A 25,009-nucleotide genomic window follows, 5' to 3' on the forward strand; every position below is an offset into this window, starting at 1 on the left:
CGACCAATGACAATTGTTATTGTTGACATTAGCCTATTTTGGTTGCGAGTTGTGTTTTGGATCCTGACTGTGGGGTGAAATTGAGCTTTTTAGTGCTCATAGTAGTAAGAGAGCATTTTCAAGGCAAAACATTAGTCTGTACGCTTGAAGAAAGAGTAATATCATCTTCAGAAGAGTTGGATTTATCGGCTATAACACCCTCATGGCATGAAGAAGCGGACGGACGCCTTCTCCTTCACGCTAAGCATGCAGCTGACAATGGCCACGAATCTGTATGCATTCGGACAGTAGACTCAGATGATGTAGCAATTGTAGTATCTGCCTTTTCAAATTTTGAAAATATTCAACAACTTTGGATTGATTTTGGAACTGAAAAAAATGGTAGGTTAAACGGTATCCTCGAGCTCTGTTCTCATTTATCTCAAGAGATCTGTAGTTATTTGCCTATATTTCATTCAGTAACGGGCTGCGATACTCATCACTTTGTGAAGTAGGCAAGAAAAGAGCTTGGAAGGTATGGATGTCATATCTTCCGTTTTGAGCTGCTGCTAATGGGAAGACGCCCAGATGAGGATATGATAAGTACCGTGCAAAGATTTGTGATTGTTTTGTATGATGCAACAACTCCCTTAAACACAGTGAAGTGTAGACGATTCCTTTTTATTAAAAAGAGTAGAGCAATTGAGAATATATCTCCAACGGAAAATGCTTTACTTCAGCATATCAAGCGAGCCACCCTTCAAGCTCTTATATGGAAAAACTGTCTGGAAAAAACTATCAATCCCCTTCTCCCTATGGGGATGGGAAAAAGCTAATGACGGGTTTCGGCCCTTGTGGTTTACTCTACCAGATATAGCAAAAAGTTGTGAAGAACTAATTGCCTGTAGCTACAAACAGAGGTGTACTGTGTGCAAGTGCGTCAAAAATGGTCTTCAGTGTACAACTGTACACAATTGTGCGCATGTGAAGGACATTGTTCTGAGAATTAGTAATTGAATTTGTTTTCTGTTTCAAATGAAAACACTTTTTTTCATTAAAATGTTATACTTTTTACACCAAACTTTTGTTTTTTTGGGAGGGGGAGGGCGGGGGGTAAGGGTGTATTTTTTTTACAAAAAAACTTCACTAAAACTTTAATTGGATATCTATATGCTTAAAATCAGTTTTTTTGTTCCTATTTAGATGACGTCCTCGATTACGTCATTACTGGGGTCGGAGAGGCCGTCTGGGGCTTTTTTTAATCAGTGACATATACAGTATCCAAATCCAAAAGTTCACAATTGCCGCCAACACTGAAATATTTTTATGATTTTTAATGCTATCCGATCCAACTAACTGTTTTTATTTCATTCATAACGTAATTTTTTTCCGATAATCGTTCTGATTTCTGCCCCCACCTCTTTTTCTTATTAGGCGCAGGTGCCAGATTTGTGAACCATTTGCAGAACTATTTTCTATATTTATAGGTGATTCTATCTACATATCATTGCCAGTGGGTTAGTATTTTTTATTCAACTTTGTTCATATTGTCCTTGGTTTGTAGGAGTAAACCGGTTGTATAGTCGAGAAAAAGCAAGGATACTCTTTGACTGACAATAAAATTCTAAGTGCAAAAATAAAATTTGGATCAAAATACCTAAGGTATGCCGTGAACCTCACTTGTGTTGGTAAGTATTTACATTCAAATAACACACATCTTTTATTCCAATTCCCCAAAAGCATTAACTTCAAAATGAGATGTAAGGCTATATTTACCATTGTAACTGCTTGTGTATAATGTGGCGAATGAGGAGTATTGTGATTTCCTATCCATCCTCCGGGCGCAAGTGGTGGGGGCGAACTGACGGGAGTCGAAGGTGCTGAACTGTAACTACTTGCACTGGCCTGTTCGCCAGTTATTGGATAAATCTGAAATTTTCAATTTAAGTTACATTAATAACAGACATTTTAAGATAATACGTACTGTTCCTAAACCTTTACTAACAGTATCCGAGTGAGGATGAGCATGCGGATGGGGCCCCGGAATAAAGGCGGCACTATTTGCTCCTGGTACTGTGGGAGGTGGTGCACCATTCGCTCTAAACGATGACATAGGAGGTAATCCTTGATTTTCAGTCTCAAGTGTGAGTCCATATGAATCATATGTTTGATAAGGTGGCGCATACGAGGTGGGCCAATCGCCCGCTCCATCGGGTCCTAAGTAGTAGTTGGTCCCCCCCGTCGGTGATGCGTAACGAGGTGAATCATGTGCGAATTCGTCCGATCCATACTATAGAACAAAAACAAACATTAGTTTCTATTTTTTTTATTTCACGGGCATAGTTCATAGTTTCACTGTTGATAGTTCGGGCGCGTTACATAAATCTCTCAAAATTTCAAAGAAAATCATGTCGATCTCGCTATTTATACAGAAATTTCGTTGGAAAGACGACCAAACGCATTGCCTCAATTTCCAAGAAGTGAATTTCATGAATTTTTATGTTTTAACGAATAGGATAGAGAGTGGTTAGCTTAAAAAACGCAACGATTATGCTGCAAAATGATAAATATAATTTTCGAGAGAAAATTGCTCACCTAATTAACATTTTCCATACAATAAACTTTCAGATTATTGATCCCAAATTTACTATTAATTACAAGCTTAAAAGCCTTAATTACTTTTTCTACTTTTTCGTTGAAATACCGACGAAAATTAGTTATTAATTTTATGAATGTAAAACATTCTTTAATACAATAGGATGTCCGTATATGTATTCAATTAAGCCGAGGTAAACATTTAGAAAAAAACTGGTGCTTTACAAAGTATAGGTACACAAGATTAGCTAACTGTACTGTTATAATTAAAATACGGGTATATATGACGCATCAATTAAATTGTAGGAAATCAAATTAAAGAAGAAAAGGGGAACCGAATAAAGACATAAATGATGAAATTGCAAAAAAACACAGTCATAAAACTAAAACCCTGAAATAAATCAAGGAAATATGCTGAATGGTCACTGAGAACAACCCAAAGATAATAAATTTCGAGATATTATAACTTCGATACAAATACTGAAGTTGTCTATGTCCGTTAAAATGGCAACTGGTAGAAGAGGGCAGAACCGTATTCGAAATTAATTAATATCGACACAAATCAAAGTTCGTTTTCGTGTTTGAATTTCAAATTGAAGGCCACACGAAAAATAAAATTGCTGGTCAAGATTCTTAATATCATATTAACTACCCTTAAATCAATTTGTTTGCGAGTTGTAACGAAAAAGTTGAGAGATAAAATTAGATAGATTCTAAATAGTAGCTCACTTTATCGAAACTTCCAAGGAATGGCATCATCATAATATTTATAAGATGACTAAGAAAATAAGCAACTTTTATGATTTGGAACAGTTTTACTTCCGCGTTCGATTGTCATCATTACGTATTATTGCGCTTCTCTTTTCCTCCCTTGCCAAACGAGCACGTACGGTAGAAAAATTGAAATTCGACAAATACAAATAAAAAGCCCTGAGTACATTCCTGCAAATTTTCTCCGTCTCGTGAAGGCTGAGATATCAATAAATTTATAGCCCATACGTGAGATATATACATAGATACTTTATCGAGGCGCGGGATAAAAAATGCAGGACTCCATAAAATTTAAAAACCGCCTTCCAAACTGCGCTGAGAATTTTAAATTTCCTCGTAAGAAATGTTTGTTCTTTTTTCTTTCATTTCAGTAAAGTTTTTGTGGGGAAAATTGCTTTTTCGCAATAATTTAAAGGAATTGATATAGCGGTAGAAAAAAAAGCGCACACTCGCCGCGTGTTCGGCTTGTAAGTAAACAATCGTCGCTCATCGTTTTTCATTTATATCAAAAACTATTAAAACTCCAAAATCGAAAAAGATTATCAAGATCTAGTAAACTATGGTTATTCCTCAACCAATAGGTGCGTTTTTCCTAACCAGTACGACTCCGGACTCTTGGATTAAAGTTGCGAAGAAAATCATAATGCTATGATGATTGAACTTTTGTCTCCTCTGTCGTCATCGATGGCTTACTGAAGGAGTTCACAACAATTTCCATCGTATTTTCGAATGCCATATTTGCACATTTAAAATGTTTTTCCAAGAGACACTTACGCACTAAAAAAATACTGTAACGAATTTTCTAGAATGTTATCAAGTTGCCATAAAATCGATAGCAGATTACTCACCGACGATAACGAATAAAAACCGATGTGACATTCTTTCTATAGAATATGATACGCTGACTCGAGATTTTAGTTTCAGTCTTAACATCGATGTCGAAGTGATAAATAACGAAATACGCGCTCGTGTCATAAATCTAACTGAAAGTAAGTGATAACTATTGAATTGTTATAAAAACCACTTTATTTAAGGACCATTACAAATTTACTTTATCGTTTACATTTTTATAGTATTTACCTATTTACGACTACGTCAATGAATTTTTTCATTCAAATATTTTTAATTGTTTACTAATTTCGTCGAGGAAACTGCAAAACACATTGACTTGATAGTCAATAGGAGGTATTGCATTAGGGTAAAAAATGAATTCCGACTGTTTTGACGGAAATACACTTTTTAAAGCACCAGGAATCCGAATCAAACAAAATTTCGATAATGTCGATCGGTCTGTCTGTAGTCTCATTTTCGGTCGAACGGCTGAACTGATTTGAAGTAAACTTGGTACAAATAGACATAAAAAGGCAGAATCGCGCATGCGCAGATGTGCAGGTATTATCTGTGCTAGCCACAGCAAATTTTTGTTTTTTGATTTGAACTCCGACAACAGATTTTTGCACTACCGCCACAAACCAAAGATAGAAACTGTTTCAGAGCACAATTTGTCATTTCTGTCACATTTTAGAGCATACGGTTTTCGATTTTGTAAAGCTTTTCATACAGGGTAAGTATAAAATTTCGGAACATTCGATTACCTCCGTTATTTATGATGAAATTTTTTAAATAATTGGTGTAAGAAATATGAAAGCATTTAATAATCGTAAGGTCTTATTTTTTCGAAATCCGACTTAGCGGAGAATGGCTTTAACTTTTTGTTTTTAAATGCAACACCCTGTATATTTTATTGCTGAAAATACTCTAAAATATTATCTCCATAATAAAGTTGACATTGCGCCGTTTGTGCATTTAATTGTTACTGTACAAGGTGTTTTTTAATGAGATGCTAATATTTAAGGGGATGATTTTTGGGCCCGTTTTAGAAAAAAAAACTTCCCATAAACGTATGTCCAAAACATCTTAACTTTTGAGATACGGGGTGTTAAAGTTTTAAGAAACAATTTTTTTAATTGTCACTAAATATTTTTATGAAGTTGGCGTACGACAACTGTCAAAAGTGGTTATGTTTGTAAAACAAAACAAAATCTGCTTACTAGATCGTTTTTAATTTTTATTTACTATCTAATTTCAACACAGTGTACAAATGAATGAATTTAATTTTTTTATGCGAAAACAGCGAGTCGTACGAAAAAAGTAAACAAATCAAATTTGTTCTAAATTGAATGGAGACTCCACCTTTATTTTAAGAGAACGCAGTGGCGTACCACTTTTTAATTAAAAATATCTACTTAGTCCGAGTCCAGTACAGATGCCCCTCTCTATCAAATGAAACTAATGAAAAGGTGTACTGCCATTTAAAAAAATTTAACTGTTTTTCGTTACTCATTTGTTTTCTGAAATAACAACTGAATGCTGCCTTATTATAGGAAATAAAATGGTAAACAACTTTCATATAGAACAATTTTTTATACATTCGATATTTACTATATTCCATACATAATGGGTACCCTGTATACTACATATTGCTGTGATATTTCGTACGGACCGGTGCACACAGCAATATCTATATCATAAAACATACAGCAGGGTTGAGAGATTTTGATATTATTTTTTAGTATGCTCTTTTAATAAATTTCAATCAAACCTTGTGTTTGTGGTTGCGTAGTACCATCTCAGTTTAGTTGATTGGCGTAATCATAAAACTTGATTGGATAATTATTAAATTTTCACTCCATGACTAATTTCCATTTGTGACAATAGTATGTGATTACCACAGTGATTGACTAATCTTCACGTTTTTTGGATAAGTCATAAATACTCGTAATTTATTGAAATTAGCAAAAATATCCATAACCACCTGGTTATGGTTCAAAGATCGCGTTCCTACGATCCCAAAGATTGAAACTACTACCTAAATTCTAGTTCTAGGGGAAAAACGTCCAAACTAATTACAGTGATACCTGCGACTCAAATTCCAGTCGAGCGAAGAAATTATTCGTGATTTGATGAATCGGTCACCAACCACAAGAGCCGCAAGTTGAAAGTCTTTCTACCGAACAACAAATATGAAAAATGGAGTCACCCTGTAATGGCACTAAAGCATGGTTCCATTTACTATTTTTTTTACACACATTTGGCTCTATAATATACTCGATATTCCTAATAAGATTTCAACAAGAAATGGGGCTGTAATTATCCGGAAGAAGATTTCATATCCTAAAGGGACACAACAAAAAGTGGTAAAAATCGCACAAATAAACGGGCGGACAGATATTGCACCACCAAAAACAATATCCACTAATATACCTGGATAATAAAAACGTTTCGAGGGAAGTGTCTTATCAAAAAATTATCAATCTCATTAGCTTGACTTGTCAGGAAACAATTGTTTTACCAATTGATAACGTAAACTAACGATAATGAGCGGTAATCAGCGGTTGCAATAAAGAAATAATAGTATGACATATAAACTAAAAAAAAAAAAGAATTTTCTGTGTGCATAATGAATAGCAATTTACCGGAAGTTTAACCTAACTGCGTTTGAATAATTTGTATCCTAGACAAATGTTAATAATAATAATAAAATTAAACGCGCATTTCCAACTGCTCCTAACGACGCAAGTGAAAATGTAGGTACATTACGAAATACCTAAGAAGTGAATTAAGGCAACATTCAACCGGTAATGAGATAGGGGTATATAAATAAAATGAATACATAATAAATTAAGCAGAAGATATAGAGAAGGTAAAACTCGTGTTCTCTTCGAGTAGTACTTTATGTTTATTGGTACAAAAAGGAAAAGGATCACCAGCAACCCAATTTACAATTAAGAATTTATAAACAGCGTGGGAAACGGATATTGTACTAGTATAACATGCATGTAATTAACATTGAACATGTAATATACATTAACTTTTTTGTTTTCATAACACGTTCGTAGCTTTGGCTCATTACAGATAATAGAGGGGTTGAATTAAACGTTTTTGTATTTACCTGTTTAATATTAAGTATGAATTTCCCCACATAAACTTTTCAATTTTCTTTTTTCTTCACCGCATCACATTTTCGTACAAATTGGTTAAATGCAACTGGAAACAGTTTTCTTTGTTGTGTCGCCTATAATAAATGGGGGACGAAAGGTCCTTACTTTTCCAACACCTCTTATATGTACTTTTATAAACTTTACGCGTAAAAGCAGACTATTTTAGTAAAGTGCCAGCGCATCTAGTTTTGCTCTTTGTTATCGTTCCTGGAAAATTGCGAAATGAATTAACGTGAAGTTAAGTAAGTATTCCCTCATAGTATAGACTCCGCAATGTTGAGGTAGAGAACCTGCAATTTATAAATTGAACGCAAAACTGGTAAAAAGATCACTTGGGAGAAATAGACCTGAAAGCAGGAAAACGTCTTTGACAGTCCCTTTTTGGCTCGTCAATGACAAAAAATCTAAAATACAACTTTGAGCGCAACTTTCCCAATTTTGACATTTGGGGATTATGATATTGGAACGGGATCAACATTTTTGAAAAGAATATCTTCCTACGAATAACAATCATAAACGGTGAAATAGTACATAATACATATCTATAATAATGTGTATTTTAATGTGAATCAATGCCGTGCGATTTACGTTGAGCACGGTAACGACGGCCATCGCGCACGTTTACGATCCTGGCCATTTCGCCGAAATAATCTGCAATAAAAGTACAGTAAGTAATGATGGAAGTGGGCTTTTATTTTATGTGCGAAATTGTATTATCTCTTGCTATTGTGATCGTACGAACCTTTACTCATTATATTTTTGAAATCGCAACCATCATATTCGGTCAAAGTGGAACCAGATAGCGGAGTAGATGGGGCGCCGCATCTATTTATTATTCTTGCGTACTTTTGTACAAAATGGAGAAAGAAAACGATCGGTGTTTGACAGAAAAATAAAAAACACTTTCTCATTGCCACTTTTTGAGCTCTACAGACAGTGTTGAGGTATTTAATACAACGTACATCATTAACTTTATTTTTTATCTCGTTTTTTATATGGTCTGTAAAAAAATACATAGGTACTGTATTTAGTGGCATTTTTTATCACAAATACAACAATGTACGGCACACAAAAAATAGGTTGGAAACTTGGTTTCAACAGGATGGTGCACTCGCGCACAATACCTTAAGCCGTGCGAGAATATCCATTTTCGAGAAAAATTTTTTTGCTCAAATTTCAGTTTATTCGTAACAAAACGATGCCCTCAAAGTTATTTTTTCGACAGCAAATTATAGAGGGCAATATTATATTCCTTCCCACATAAGGCCATCAGAGTTGGACTGGGTCACTGGGTCACCTGGGTCACTAAATTAAACTGGGTCACTGGGTCGCTGGGTCACGTCATACTCTTTTCAGTTAGACCCAGTGACCCAACTTGACCCAGTTTGACCCAGTCACCTAGTTTGATCGAATAACGCAGTTAAGTCAGTGCCCTCGGTTCAAGTGTACAGATTATAAAATAAATGAAATGCTGGTTTGTTGAAAATAATACTCGATTGCTTGACAACTGCCATTTCTGTGATGTTTGCTTTAATACTGCCGTAAAAAACTTTCCATGTCCCGAATTGTATTAGAATAATGTTATTTCTTTGCTTCAGGGCTTACCAGTTTGCTTACAGGTGTTCATTCACATTTAATTTTTTTCTACTAGTTAGCTTAATCCAAATAAATCTTTTCTCTAAATACTTTCATTGACTACTTGACTACAAACTATAAACAAATGCATTTGATTTTTTTAGGTATTAGTTCTCTTGAATGAAATTGGGCTAAGTGCTTGTTGCCGAATATTATTGAGGAAGTTTTTTTTTAAAATTAAAAGTTACTTGAAATTGTTTTGGATGATACCTAACAATAATTTAATTACTGGGCCACCGGGTCAAGACGGGTCACTGAGTAAAGCTGGGTCAAGATGGGTCACTGGGTCAAGCTGGATCACCGGGTCAAACTGGGTCACCGGGTCAAGCTGGGTCACTGGGTCAAACTGGGTCACTGGGTCAAGCTGGGTCACCGGGTCAAGCTGGGTAACCGGGTCAACTGGGTCACCGGGTCACTGGGTCACCGGGTCACTGGGTCAGTAAACTAACTGGGTCACCGGGTCACTGGGTCACTCTATGCTTGACCCAGTCCAACTCTGAAGGCCATCCACCGAGTGTTAGATTAATGTGAAACGTCCCTCGTATATAGCTGATGACTGATTTGTGATGTTTTGTCTGTTCGAACACGTCTGTCTGTCTGCGCGAATGAAGGGAAAGTTGCGTACAAGTGTCTCCTACCAAGTAAACAGGGCAGAACGAAGAAAATCGTATGAGAGGTGTGTGACCAAGAAAACACTTCCCTTAGCGCCAACCTAGGAACCATCTCAACCACATACCAAGTGTGAATGTTCATAGTGTCATTAGTTTTTTTGAAGATGAAATTATAGTGACATACCCATTTTGCAAATTTTGATTGGTTGTGAAATAATATCTTCCTAGGATTAGGTCTCGATCGAAACTTTGGGACATGTAGTGATAGTGTGTTGTGAGCACCACAAAGCTCTTGGGCGATCTATAAAAAAATTAGGTGATGTTGTCGAAGAATTTAGTCTTGCGTGAACACTTTTCGATGCTAAGATTGAATTTTTCAAGCAAAAACCGCCTCTTCGAAATGGGAAGTGGGAGTTTAAAGAAATTAAAAAGGAAAACAAATGTAGTGTAGTTAACGCAGGAACTAGGAAAACGTCAATTAACTAAAACGGTCCACCCTAAACTACCTAATAAATAGAATGGCAATTATTCACTCGAACGATTTGCTCCACTCGCCTTCGGCTCGTTCCGTGAACTTCGTTCTCGTGATTAATAGAGTACATTCTATGCGCGTTGTATAATATACTATTTTATTATACCTGCATCAGAATCACTGTTTAAAACACGTCTGAGCGTGTGTAAAAAGGCGATTAAAACACTATAACTATAACTAGAAAACGAGATATTATAATATATTGTCATACGTATTTTATTAAGCATCTGAACACCAATGAAGGCCATTTTCAATTGTTTACCTTTTCTCACTTTATCCCTACCACATCCGATGTAAACATACCATTATAAATCTCGTCGGGCACATCAAATAAAAGCTGTTGATAAATCCCATGGAACTGTGTAAATAAAATGACATTACACCTTTTGGAAACGAATGAAAATCTCCGTCAAATATGCCTCCCTCGATTGTCATATCGCCTCACATTCCTCCCTGTATATCAAAACGGACAAGTACAAGCTACTGCAAAATCTACTTCGCGATTGGTTAATTTGTAAAAGATGATTACTCAACTCACGTTTTTTAGCTTCCTAGCTTGGCAATTGCGATCACCGTTTTTTGGACATCAAAATTTCATCTAATTAAAGAATAAATTTCTTTTCCGTCTGTATGTACTGGGTGTTCAAATTCGTGCCTCACCACTGGGATATTCGTCGGTGAGAGATACAGTGTATGGTAAATGGGGACAAAGTTGCCTCCGAGGTTGCCCCTTTTTGTGATTAAAAAAAAGCATTTAAAAATCTTGGACGCCATGTTGGATTTTTACGGAATGAGATAACAAAAAAAACCGTTATAATTTTATACACATTTACAAAAAAAAAATTCAAAATCAAATGTTTTACGTTCATTTCTCAACAAAACATCCACGGGTAACTAGATCTTGCTGAATCAACGTGGCTATTATGGCGATGCATTCAAAAGATTTTCCTTTTTGGTCCTCTTATCTCATTCCGTCAAAATCCAATATGGCCAGATTCAGATTTTCAGATTATCCGAAAAAAAGTGCCCATAGCAGGAAGAAGAGAAAATGAAGAGGAAAATTGACATTTTCAGTTTCCAGTGATTTGTCAGTTAGGTACATATTTTCAAAGATTTTTCAAAAAATTTCAAATTCGTTAAGATAAACACGCGATTTTATTTATTTGTGGAATATTTTCCTATAATTTTGGTCTACATCATTACGAATAAAGTATTATTAACCTTGATATCCACAACATTATACGATTTACACTTAAAATCAAGAATCTGTGGCCCTGCGTCATTGACTTGTGAATCAATTGCAGAGATACGTTAAAACACTGTAACATCGATCACGTGCGAAATCGATTAAATAAACTTGTCTGAAATTGTTTCACAAATCAATGACACACTCCCGATTTCAAGTGTAGGTAGGTATACGATTTTGTAGAACTAATCTAATTCGCCAAAATTGAACTAGTTCGAGAGAAAAAGCTACTCGTCAGAACTGAGGCTGAAGACTGCAACTGGTGATCAAGTTCTTGTACTGGGAGAGCTGACGGTCGATTATGGTATTGGATTAAAGAAAGGTACGCATCAAGCGTTGGTAGCAGAGATAGTCGATGAGGTGATGTTGGAAATGGTTTACGATAGACCTGAAGGAGGGAGTGTTTCGAGAAGACCATGAAGAAGTTCCTATTCGTAGAGAAGAAGAGGGGCTGCTACGTGTTACGCCTGTAGATGATCGTAACCCTGCCGGAGTGTTGCGCGAAAGTTGTGAAGGCTCGGAAAACTGCTTGGGTCGTAATGGAACCCAATTATACTAATATGGGCCGAGGAATTTTGATTGACAAGGTGCTAGTAAATGCTAAACAACTAACTCCTGTTCGGCTGATGAATTTGAACTCATTCCCGACGAAGAGCATCGAGATTGGGACGTGTACCCCAGTAGCTGTAATCGCGCGTTGTGTGAGTACAGTCAAGAGTGGTGACACTTTGATGTGTTCAGAAAGGCTTCAATCCATGATCAAAACCTTACGCAAGAGTTTGACAACAAGCCAAAAGGAACAAGCTAAAAGGTTAATTTGCCGCTACCAAGAGGTGTTTGCTTCAGAGAAAGGACTTGTCGGACGAAGCACTATGGTACCTCACAAAATAAATATGGGAGTTGCCAAACCTATTAAGTAACTGAAAAGACTATCACCGACATGGCTAGTCAAGGAATAATTGAACCATTCAGACCCTTGGACGTCTCTTGTGCTAGTGGAGAAAAAGATGGCAGTCCGAGATTTTGCATAGATTATAGGCAACTAAGAAAAATAGTTATCCGTTGGCCTGAATAAAAGACACGCTTACGCTTAGGGGTGCTAAATGGTATTCTAAACACCTTAAGAATCTCGAAGACGAGTTTGTGAGGGTGCGCGGTGCTACTCGGACCTGCAACTTAATACAGTTAAAGAAACTGACCGTGATTTGCGTTTGATGAACTGGAAAATAGGAGAAAGTCCAACCTGGGAAGAGGTATCTCGATATGGTCCAGTTAGCATCTAACATGGTGCATAATAAATAGTTATAGACTCAAAAGCTTTGTCTTTCGGCAATTTTGTGAAACTTTTATCAGCTGTATACTACCCTTATAATTTTCATTATATGGACTGGACGAGGCGAAATAAAATTTTTATGTACGGGGTGCCAACTTCAACTCATTCCCGACAATGTAGTTTCATTATTACTTCTATTTGAAGCAATAGTTGCTCTACAGTTCTAGATTAATTTTGATACAAATGTCGTTTCTTTACTTGAAATAATCAGCCCTTGAAGTGAGGACAGCTACTTCATTTTTTTAAAATTCAGATATACGAGATTTCTAACAATGAAAGTATAGAAAATGATCCGCAATAAAAATATCCAAAAACTTACTTTTCGATTGAGGCTCTTAGGTGTGCTCGTATTAGGGCTGTAAATCTACATAAATTACGGAATTATTTTTCATTTGAAACCAAGGGCCTTTGCGTCAATATGAATTAGTATCTATGCTGCACATCAAAAGTATTTAAACAAAAAACGTGGAATTTGCCAGGGCTGTAGGGGGTGAGGTCGCGGAAATACTGATTGTCTGCAATTCTAAAATTGAACATTTTTCAAGGAAGAATGTATCTTTAATCTAAATGACATCACCTCGGTTGCATTGACCAGATGAAACGTCACATTTGAATATTTTCGCATCATCGGAATAGTGAAACACAAATTAGTACTGAAGAACAAAGAAACAAAGTAATTAGAACTTACTCCACTTTCTGTATGTCCATTTTGCGCATACTTCCAAAATATTGAATGCCGCATCAGGAAGTTCCCGTTACTATACTCCATTTATAATAAAAATTCATTTAAAATTGCACTATTATTATACACATGCCATTAATTACACGTCGTCTCATTTTATCGCACTATCCCTTTAGGTTTACGTAACTTTGTAATAACAATTTGCTTAAAAGAGCGGATAAAATCAGAACGGAGCGCTATAAATCAAAGAAAAATGTAATCAGTAAGTAATTGTGTGTATGGATTTGTTATTAATTGGGTTCATTAAAACGCGACACGAATAATTCCGCACTTTGTTCCCGCAAATACAACCGCGTACGATAATTATGAAAAAATGTGTCTATTTATTTATGTAATTTTAATTCTAAACAATTACTATTTAATGTAACATTAATAAATCATGTTAATGAACGTCTATAAATAAATCGACTTCCTCGGTGTCGGTAGCTGAAGTTTTAATGAAAAAATGTTTGTTTAAACGTAAGTTAGAACTGATTCTGTCCCTATCGTACATTCTAAATATATTATTCAGCTATTTTCGGCACCTTGATCACGTCAGTTTAGGAAATAACTACATACAATGTAAGATATTTACGATGACACGGATGAGCACATCACACAATCGCAATAAAAACAATTTTAAGACTAAATCCGAAGCGGGTGGAAAAAAATCAAGGAAATGTGAGTAGCGTGGAGACCTTTCACGTTACACATACATAATAGAGCACGTTGTGTGCATGTATAGTGAATATATAACTCCCCACTCGTCTCACAAACCAAATAAGTCAGACTGCTTGGCACTCGCGAATCGGAATTGCATTAATGTTATTGTTATATCACAACGTAATTCTCGCATCAAAACAACGTTTCCAGCAAGTTTAACAACAATTTACGATTAGGTATCGATCGACTGCTTATAGTCATCGTCTTATACGGTCTTCCGGTTAATGTCGTGGCGCGAATTCTTTCTTGATTTAACAATATCGTAGGTTGATTGTTATATACCTTGTTTTAAATAATTCTTTTCCAAATATAGCAGTGCTCTTTCATCATAGTATTGTAAGCGGGCGAGTTTCCTTGGCTTAATCAAATGAAATAAAATTCTTCACATGCTTTTCTACATGTTTTTTTTTATTGCTGGCATTTGAGCACCTTTCGTTCGTAACTCACTTTCGTGATTGCTAAGAGTCGGATTGGAACGTAATTCGAATCGACAGAATTCTTAAGATTTGAATACGGATCCTTTACTGCGGGTTCTACAGTTAAACAAACAAATTCGAATTCTACACGGGTAATGGCATTTGCAACACCGTATCCTAGACTAGAAAGGCGGATTTTGCTTATCTCCTCATTCGTGGTAATTAACAAACTATCAAAGTCCTCGTGTGATATCGAAGAGACTTCAGCGCATTTTTGTGTGGCAGATCAGTGTTTTATTAGGCAGTATTGACTCCACCATCAATAAGATCTTTCAAAGGCTACCACATTCTCTTTGTCGGTACCCATTTTCGACGTCCCGTTCACCCGCAATTCGAGTTTGAAGTTTTGACTCCACCATCAGTAAGATATTATCGGCGGTTACCACACTCTCTTTGTCGGTACACAGATCCGACGTCCCGTTCACTTGCGGCAATTCGAATTTTGGTGGTTTTCGCAAAAAAACACAAAATAGTACTAAATTTTTGGGTACTTCTGATAGCTCGAGCTTGGCGACACGAGAAAGGGAAACCGCGATTGGAGCTTTCAGAAACTTTGAGTGCCCAAAGTCGACTAACCCTCCCAGCGCGCCGTGCAAAAGGTGGTTCATTTCGCCCCTAGGAGAAAAAAAAACAAAAATCCGCCACGCAGGGATTTTGCGCGTTGACAAGATCTTTCCGACGACACCTATTTGAAAACAATAGGAGAAAAACTGTACAAGAAGATGGAAAAATACTTAACAATCTCCAGGTTAGTATAACACGCTTGGGGATGGCGCCCAGATGTCTCCGACCCCTCATCTGGTAGCCCCGGCCCTACTCGGCCCCGATAGGTACATGTACATTCCTCGTCTTTTTACAAGCGTTCTTCTATGGGCTCGGATTTACTGCCAGCCAGCCAAAGTGAGATTAAAAGCTACCCTCGAAGCTACCTTTTTACAAATAAATTTGCAAAAATGCCCTAAAAGTACGTAGGTCGCTGTGAAAATTTCTACAAGCTATGGCGTAACTACTCAGCAGAAAAACATGTTCAATGGCTTTTTTAAGCTTTTAATCTCGCTTTGATCGGCTGGCTGGTGGGCTGGCCGGCTGACAGCAAATGCGGGCCGTAGAAGAACGCTTGTAGAAAGACGAAGAGTGTATAACTGTACATGTACCTACCGGGGCCGTGCAATTAACAAATTTAGGAACGGGACTACATGATGTGGGGTCGAAGACATCTGTGCGCCATCCTCGAGCGTGTTATACTAACGTGGTGATTTTTCCGTTTTTTTCTTTTCTACAGTGTTGGTCCGATTGTTTTCCAATTGGTCGCGTCGGAAAGTTGGTACCGACAAAGGGAATGTGGTAGCCTTTGACAAGATCTTATTGATAGTGGAGTCAAAACTGGTTAATAGAATACTGATCTGCCATACAAAAATACACTTTGATGCCGCACGAAGGCAATTTGTTTTTAATATTCAATGTTTTCTATTCCAAAAACTGCATTGTTTGAAATGCTGTGTGAGCAGTGGGAAGATGCAAGACACTGTTGCATTCTTCTTGGGCGCCCTTCGAAAACCAAAAACAAACAAATTGTCGTATGCCAATTAGCATTAATTGTTTATTGATCCTCGATTTCTTAAAATAATTTGAAAGATGTAGCCTTATTATTAACAACGCCACTTTTGCCAATTTTCGATCGTTTCTGGGGTAGACGGAAGGATACTTTCTAAATACACATTGACAATTGATTTATCGCATACAGGATGTTCAAAATTTAAGGACAAATTTCATCATTTTCAAGGTTGAAACCCTATTTTTTTCAAATCTGACACCCTGCATATTATTTGATGCATCGATTTGCTGTAACTGTTGATCCATATTATAGATGAACACTCCATCCAAAGGTCCTACCTAGTAAGCCTGAATTTTCACAAACAATATTACTGATTTTATGTCAAAACAGTATCAGCTCCCAGATTCGTGTGGTATCAACTGCCAAAAATCACATTAAAATATTAAATAAATTAACAAGAAAACCGTTAGAAAATAGATATACACAGTTATTCGAAGCGCTGCATAATATAATTCTACATTGCAACATCAAATAAACAGGGTGTCATATTTAAAAAAACGAACTTTTTCAACTTTGAAAATTATGAAATTTCTAATTAAATTTTGGACACCCTGTATGATATTTATTTATTGTCGTCTCTCTCTTGTTATGGGTCCTCAACAGGTTTTCGCCCCACTACAGAGTGAACCGCATAATGGTTTTTTTAGAGGTGCCCCTGCAGAAGGTCTTAAGTTGTTCTATACTACTCCAGTATTTACCTTACGAATTAGGAAAACTGCACGAAAATCTAATTCGGAGTAGCCGACAGAATGCTCGAAACTGATCTAAGAAAATTCCCATCTCTGCTACTGATGAAAAATTCACCTCAACTCAGGTTCGAACACCCGACCTCCAGGTTGTGTAGCCCAACTTTCTATCACTGAGCCACACAGGCGAGATTTAAGCATATGTCAATGTCAAAAATATTCTTCTTGTGTTTCCGTTTACCCCAGAACCGCTTGCCACCAATCAAAAATCAAGATATTTAATAAACAGTTGACAATAGGTATAGAAAACTTTTCCCAAAAATTCAAAAATTAAATAATACGTGTATTATTCCAACTGGAAATAAAGGAACCGCTGTGGCTGTTACAAGTTTCAAAAAATAAAACAAAAACACTAATAAACCACAAAAATTAAAAAATATAATAAAAAAGTACTCGTGTGTAACCGAAGAAGAGAAGCGCATTTTTGTGTGGCAGATCAGTATTCCATTAGCCATTGCCTTTGTCGGAACCTACTTTCGCCGCTTCCTTCGCTCGTAAATCGGGTTTGAAGTTTTGACTACCCCATCAGTCAGATCTTGTCCGGGGTTGCCATATTCCCTTTGACGATACCCACTTCTGACGCCCCCGCAATCATATACATACGACATTTTGTAGATTTCGCAAAAAAACCCTACACAAAATATTACTCAATGTTTGGGGCACACGAGCTCGAGCTTCTATTGGCGATACGATAAAGAGAGACCGCCATTCGAGACACTTTAAATCGCGTGACAAAATTCGCAGCGGAAAGTAACTCTTGGGCGCTTGAAGTCGACTACCTCTCGAAGACCCGCGCTTTGCAAAAGGTTAATTTACAAAAATGCGCGAAAAAGTACAGGGTGTACCATCTAAGATCCCTCGCATCATTATTTTTATACCATGAAAGATATGAAAAAAATGTAGGAGCAAAATTGTGCACAATTCCCGACACCAGTGGCGTATCAAAATTACGTTTTTTTAAATGGAATACCCACACTTTATTGAAGAATTGGAAAATACTTATTTTTGCATGAAACAGAAAGAAAACAGAAGAAAAGCCCCGGAAAATATGCGAACTAATTTTGAAATAATTGAGGCTGGCCAATAGAAAGTCTACAAAACGACGCGATACATTCCGCGCTATAATTATTAATTATTCCGTTTTGACAGTTGACGCTTTACGTTATTTTAGTTTACACTTTTCCTCTTGTATTTGCTTCATTTTACGTTTTCCGTCTTCAGTTTTATACAAACCCGTCTTTTTCAAGACGCATATAGCTTGGATCTACGATCTGATAAGATATGTAATTCCCTTAAAGTGTTTTTAAATTTTGCATCAGAATGTACGGTCTAAATTTCTAGCGCCCTCGGACACGCCCTGTCAGGGACTTTCTGAGCGTGGTGCCACTGTACGTCACGCGGACGTTTTATTTGGCTTCGGCACCTGCAGTAATAATGGGTCACCCTGTATGTCTAATTTGAATTTTTTAATAATGTTAGACGTGATCATGGATTGGGATTGAACGCAATGGCCGCCATATCATTTGATTTCGAAGTCGATTTTGTTTTGTACCAGAATTATTAGTTAATTTTGTTTAAGGAATTGTCTCGTTTATTTAATAATTGTAAAGAAATTATGTTAGTAAAATAAGAAACCTCTGGAAATTATTTACGTAGTATTTGTAAAAGTTTATCTCATGTTTTTCTCCGGTCGTAGATACGAAGCGTTCCTACCGCTGCGCGTACGCTAATTAAATTTCAAGATAAGGACCTGTTATCGCCGTAATGAACATAGGGGCAGTTTGATCTTTCAAAGACGCCCATTATTTTGTTAAGGAAGAAGGAACGGAAGTGAGAAGAGGAAAAAGATTTTAAATAAGCGAACTGGACGTTAAACGACACCTTTTGTTAGTCAAGTGTTTGGTGGTGGCACGCAGCTGTATTTGAAAGTATTTGTTGCAGAACAGTTAGTTTTGCTAATTACAACGTTTTAGAAGAAAGTTAGTTGAGTGCTACGAGTATTAAAAGATTGAATTCGTGGTATGGAAGAAGTGAAATTTTAGTCAGTTTAAGCGTATTTTCCCTTTTACGAGTACGAAAAAGTTGAATCGGAGTACTGTGGGTATCTATCGTTTGTCAGGTCTAAACGTTATCAGTTAAAGGGATTTTCTCCACCTTCAAAGGGCCAGTACTATAATTGTATGTAATTATAAAGACGTCGGTGTTGTTTAAATCGAAGTTTGAGTACAATCAAAGAAGTGAGGTTTCGAAGTATCATTTTGTGTCTGTTTGTTTGAAAATCGTAGTTACGAGATTGGATTATTGACACTTTATGGTAATTAAGATTTGCGGTAATTAAGTGTCTATCAATCGCTTGTTTGCGTGGTGTGTGTTATCTGGCCCTGAGTGCCTATTTTTCTTTCAGCCTAATTGTTTTATGTCATAAAAATTCGTATATGTAACAAGTTTCATTTCACAGAGTGACTTCTATTTCACAAATTTCTAAATTGGGCAAATCTCTAGAAAGTACCAAAAACAATGCAATGTAAGAAACCCGTTAGCGATGTTGATGGTTTCACACAAGTAGCGATTCGCAACTCGGTTATAGGTTTTTTTAACCTCTTTTTTTCGTTGATGTAGCACTCTGCTATTTCGCGTACAGATCAATACGCGCGCCAAGTCACTTTCGTCGTAAGGTGCTGATGTGTATGCATTTTTACATTCTGTACGCTTATCACAGAAGTCGTGGGGGGAAATCTAGTATTAAATATTTGTGTCGATATTTTAAGAAGTTTCCGTTTGTATTTTAGAACAACACCTTATGCTTCAATCCCTTTTGCAAGTTCTAAAAGAGAAAGACGTTTTTAATTGGTCCAAAAGTTCCTTAAGAAAAGTTGCGAATATTGGTATTATGGACAATGCTACTTATCACAGTAGCTTACTGGACTAAAGCATAAGTACAGGCATGCAGCAGCACAAAAATGTTGAGTTTCCAAATGATGCATTAAAACTGGAAGTGCTGGAGATTGTTCCAAGGTTTGTTTCCTTAAATTCCATGCAGCATGGTTTATTCGTAGTACATAATACCATTGTATTGTGATACTTTTAGTTTCGAACTAAAAATGTGTTATTTCACAAACACACCTTCAAAACGGAATGCTGCTGATGAGCTGGTGGCATTAGAAAATAGACATGCGCTACTTACTACGCAAACAACATTATAACCGACACATTGGCGAGAAAAGTTCATCGATATAGAGTGCGCGTGCCAATGCTAAACAGGGATACTGCACGTGTGAGAGAAGGGAAAACTAAGAGACAACCTTTCTCGCGACAATCTGTATACCAATAACAACCAAAACATGTTTTTATTAATTGGTCAATAAAAGTCGTTGATGTAATGGGTATCCTACTCACAATGCAGCACTGACTGTATGGCTGCCTACATACGTATTCTCTTCCATTGACTCAAAAATGCTATGTAAACATACTTAGCGATGACGTCATTATACACAGATGACGTGCGTTCAAACTAAAGAAAATCCTTCTATAGACAAAACCGCAAGAAGGTGAAAACTCCCATACTGTATGTTTCAAACTTCTTTCGGAGTCGCTCTCTATTTTGAGCTGTTAAGACACTGGCTTCATAACAGCATCCACACGCGCAAAGTAAGATAAAAAAACATAAATGCTCTAGGACATTCCGGATAGAAACTCTCGATGTAGTGGCGCCGAGCTTCACCTGTATCGCCACACAGTAAGCCAGATGTGAACCGATGCATAATATCTAATTTGTTGTAAAAAAGATCGCCTGCAAAAATTGCCGATGGGTTATCTAACGAGCGGACCCAAAGAACCGCAACTTGCAGAATTACTAGTGCTTGCGACCTCTGATGCATTCGGTCATCTCTTACACACCCCATGAAAAGAAACTTACAGGCTCTCCACGCTCTTCTCGATATATTCAGATTAGGAAGTTTTTGTAGCGCCATAGAAAAATCAGTACCCAAAAAATAACGAAGCAAAATAAATATAACATATCAGCCAATTATCTAACTAAAATATGAACGTTAAATTAAACTCCATTTTAAGGTGTAAATTGGTAACCAATAAAGAAAGTAAAATCTAGGCCAAATTTTAATGCATTCAAACGTAATTGCATGCTAGTGAAATATTTAAAAAACCAAAAGGCAGGTGTACTCAAGATTCTCGACCAATAACGCCAGGACACTGGTTTACAGGCGTTAACTCACGTAACTGTATTAAATTGAAATCTAAACATTTTTTTGGATTTCTTGTCGTCTTAAATTCAGCTGCGGCAGATACTGAAATCATCTGTTTAGATTAGATCTTGATTCCATTTCACGTCGTGTTGTTTGCTATTTCCACTTCATACTTTGAGAAAGTGTATTTGAAAATAGGATGTCTTCTATGTAAAGCTATAAGTGAGGTTCGATTGGTGTTTTTTTCGATTTTGTACCAGATTTGAGTAAAAGAAGGTTAAATCTAGCAATGACAGCTGCAGAAAATAATTAGAATATTTTACTGATTTTCACGCATAATCAAGTTTGCAATGAAAGTGCATGTATTAGTAGCCCACTAATGGGCTATATAGTTCACTTCAAATTGTCTCGACCATACGAAATTTAGCACGTAAAAAATTATCGGGAACCTTGTCTCTTGTTGAGATTTGAACGCTCGAACGCAAAGAAATTCCATTATTTGGCAAGTACGAGCCCGCTGCTGGAGTGAAAGTTGAAGCACAAACTACCGTTTTGTGAACAAGCTCACAAAGGAATGTAGATAAAATATATTATAATAATAAGCACATCAACAAACTCAATAAATACTCGCACTTTTTATATTTGTTTTATTTAGATTCGTTCGAAAGTGACAGTTCAAGTTTGGAAACGGTCCACTTATGAATTTTGTAAATGTAACACGTGAATAAAGTCCTTCGGTTGATCTAGCATTACCTTCTGGTCGATTTCTCTAGAAAAGGATGGACAATTATACCATGGTGGTATTCGAAACCAGAAGTGTTTATAATAAAAAAGAGGACAATTGTCTTGACACGGTTGAATTGAACTTTGGTGTTCAAATAGGGATGAACGGCGATTATAGAGAGTACGCTATAAGTCCCGGAGAGGTCCAACACCTCGGTTATGTATGAACCGATTTTTTAATAATTAGTATTAGAGGCAATAAAAAGCATTGGACATCATTTTTCCACTTCCTGTTTAGTCGGAAATAACAATTCTTTAAAGTTTTATACAGAGTGCTCACCTTGTAGGTATGGAATATAATATACAGGGTGACAATCAATGCCAATTTTGGCCGCTTAACGACACTACATATTTTGTTAACAGATCTTATTGATTCAATAAAAACCAACACTATGGAACATGATTAGCGTTACGTAGAAGACGAGGTGATATTCTAACAATACGGGGCTCCTCCTCATTTTGCACAGAAGACAGTTCTTGGACCTTTGGGTTCCTGGTAGATGGGTTGGACGTAGACGTCCTATCGAATGGGCAGTGAGATCGCCAGATATGTCATCGTTACATTTTTCTTGTGGAGCAACGACAACGTTACGTATTACGTACGACGCCATTTTGTAATAAATATTTATTATTGTATAGAAGTTGGTGGTCATTTCGAACACTAAATACAATCAAATGATAATTAAATCCTTTCTTTTGAATAATTGTTACTGTTACGAAGTTGGCTTGGCAAATCTAGTTAAATCAAGTTTTCTCTGGAATTGACTTGAAAAATAAACACAGTGCTGAAAACAGAATCAACATGCGTATCGAACTGTCTAACCCTAACATTTACCACCCCTTTTCATTTAAAATTTTGGCGGTGCAATTCACCCCCTGTTCGGAGATAAAGTTACGTAAATACTATTATTTAATTTAGATGTCCCCCTCAAAACTCGTTCACGCGTTTTGGCAAAACTGTCGTAAAAATTGGCATTGACTGTTTTCAGTGGGCCGCTCTGTATATCTGTAAATAACGACTGTATACAACATTTTTCTATATGTAATATTTTATTTCCCATAACAAGGCAGCATTCAGTTGTTTTTATTTCAGAAAACAAATGAGTAACGAAAAACAACTGGATTTTTAAATAGCAATGCACTGTTTTTTGTTAGGCTCGTTTAATACTTGTTTCTCTTTTCGATGCAAGAAAATTTTTCAAAAAAATTGTAATATAATACCATTAATCTAGCTAGATATCCTAAATCAAAATAAAACAAATGAACGTGTACGTTCCTTATTAAACCTTGAAGACAAAACGAAATGAGGGGTAAAATGGTTTCAATCGCAATGAATGTTCAAAATGTTCGCCATTAACTGCAAAGCAGTGGCCTAAACTGTCAAGAAAAGCTTGAAAAAAATTTCTATTTCTTGTATAAGAACGCTAACATTTTACGTCATTCTCTATCAAATTAGCCTAATGAAAGGGCACATTTTGTTATTGAAAAAAATTCAATTGTTTTCGTTACTCATTTGATTTCTGAAATAAAAAGAACTGAATGTAGCCCTATTATGAAAAATAAAATGATAAACAACTTTTATATAGAAAAATGTTGTAGACAGTCGTCATTTACCGAGATATACAGTGTGTCTCAAATAAAAGTGAACAGCATGGGGAAATCAGCAACCATAAGAGATACACAGTCGGGTAAATTAGAAAAAAATTGCGTATTTTAGGGCTTAGTAAAATGATGTTAAAATTTGCAAATTCCGATCAATTCCGAAAAAACCGAAACTGACCACATTTGTTTTTATTTTTTTCTCACCCTGTTTAAAAATATATTAAAAAAACATTTACTCATAGGCATTTTTTAAGCTCTACAAGATGACCACAATCTTTCATTGCGACGTTTCGTCTTTGAGAAACCATCACCAACTCCATACTTTTATATGAGTCTGAAAAAACATGCTGAATTGAGTAGCATTTTTTATTATGAATACAACGATGTTTACCAAAATATGATTATTTATTATATCACCACCAATGAATTATTTTGACATTTTGTCAACACCTACTATACCAAAATGGCTTATTAGATTTTTAACATTTTGGCGTAGTAGGCGTTGACAAAATGTCAAAATAGTTCACCGATTGTTTCTTTAAATAACATACCTAATAAAGAATCATATTGTGCCATAGATCATTATATTGGCAATAAAAAATGCTACTCGATACAGTATGTACTTTTTTCCGGTTCACATGAAAATATAAAGTTTATGATGGTTTCTCGAGGACGAAACTATTTTGTGGAGTTTAAAAAGTGCCTATGAGGAAGTGTTATTAATTTTTTTAAATCTTTTCGAACAAAGTCCGAGAAAAATAAAAACGAATGTTGTTAATTTCGCTTTTTTTTCGGAATTCGGAATTTTAGAATTTTATCATCATTTTACTAAGCCCTAAAATACGCATTTTTTTTCTAATTTAACTGACTGTGTATTTCTTATGGTTTCCAATTTCCCCCGTGTTGTTTATTCTTATCTTGGACATACTGTATACTATATTCCATACATAGTGGACATACCTTTCTATTGCTATAATTGCAATTTGCTGCGTTACCATGGATATTAATCGTTGTGTAACCCTGCGAGCGAGTATTCCAGCAGAGTCGAATTCTCTATTTGCGAATTTTCGCGGTGAGAAATTTTCATGGGCGGCATCTGGGCGATTTTTGCGGGACGCATATACCGGGGGGAATTTTGCGGGGGCAAGTTTCCAGTGGCAGATCTTCCGGTGCGCATCTTCCAGGGACAAATTTAGCGTGGAAGTTTTCTGAGGGAGAATACTCCGGAAGGAAAATTTAACCTCTTAAAACCATTATTTCTCTGTATTTTCAGTCTATATAAATAAAAATGGATCGCCGAAATGTATGTACGCGCATAAATACAGAACGACTACACCAAATTTTTTCAGGACAAGGTTTTGTACAAAAAGATAATTTCCAAAAACTGTACGGAAAGACGAAAAAACAATCTTTCTCATTTCGGCGATATAACTAATAG

The 25,009-nt window shown here is 36.2% G+C and overlaps 1 protein-coding gene across 8 annotated transcripts in view; it reads right to left on the reverse strand.

The window, feature by feature from the left end:
• LOC116160655 (transcription factor 12) overlaps window positions 1–25,009 on the reverse strand; it is a 92,061-nt gene that overhangs the window by 18,685 nt on the left and 48,367 nt on the right. For 7 of the 8 annotated variants that reach the window (XM_031473908.1, XM_031473912.1, XM_031473911.1 and 4 more), the window contains exons 4-5: window positions 1,964–2,269; window positions 1,756–1,908 (exon numbers count right to left, since the gene is read on the reverse strand). In XM_031473908.1, coding sequence (XP_031329768.1) covers window positions 1,756–1,908; window positions 1,964–2,269 — 459 coding nt within the window. Of the gene's footprint in view, window positions 1–1,755; window positions 1,909–1,963; window positions 2,270–13,391; window positions 14,147–25,009 lie in introns of those variants that run through there. The other variant, XM_031473913.1, reaches the window with a different exon arrangement.

This window comes from Photinus pyralis, unplaced genomic scaffold (genome assembly GCF_008802855.1).
Source record: "Photinus pyralis isolate 1611_PpyrPB1 unplaced genomic scaffold, Ppyr1.3 Ppyr1.4_LG1, whole genome shotgun sequence".
NCBI classification, from domain to species: Eukaryota; Metazoa; Arthropoda; class Insecta; order Coleoptera; family Lampyridae; genus Photinus; species Photinus pyralis.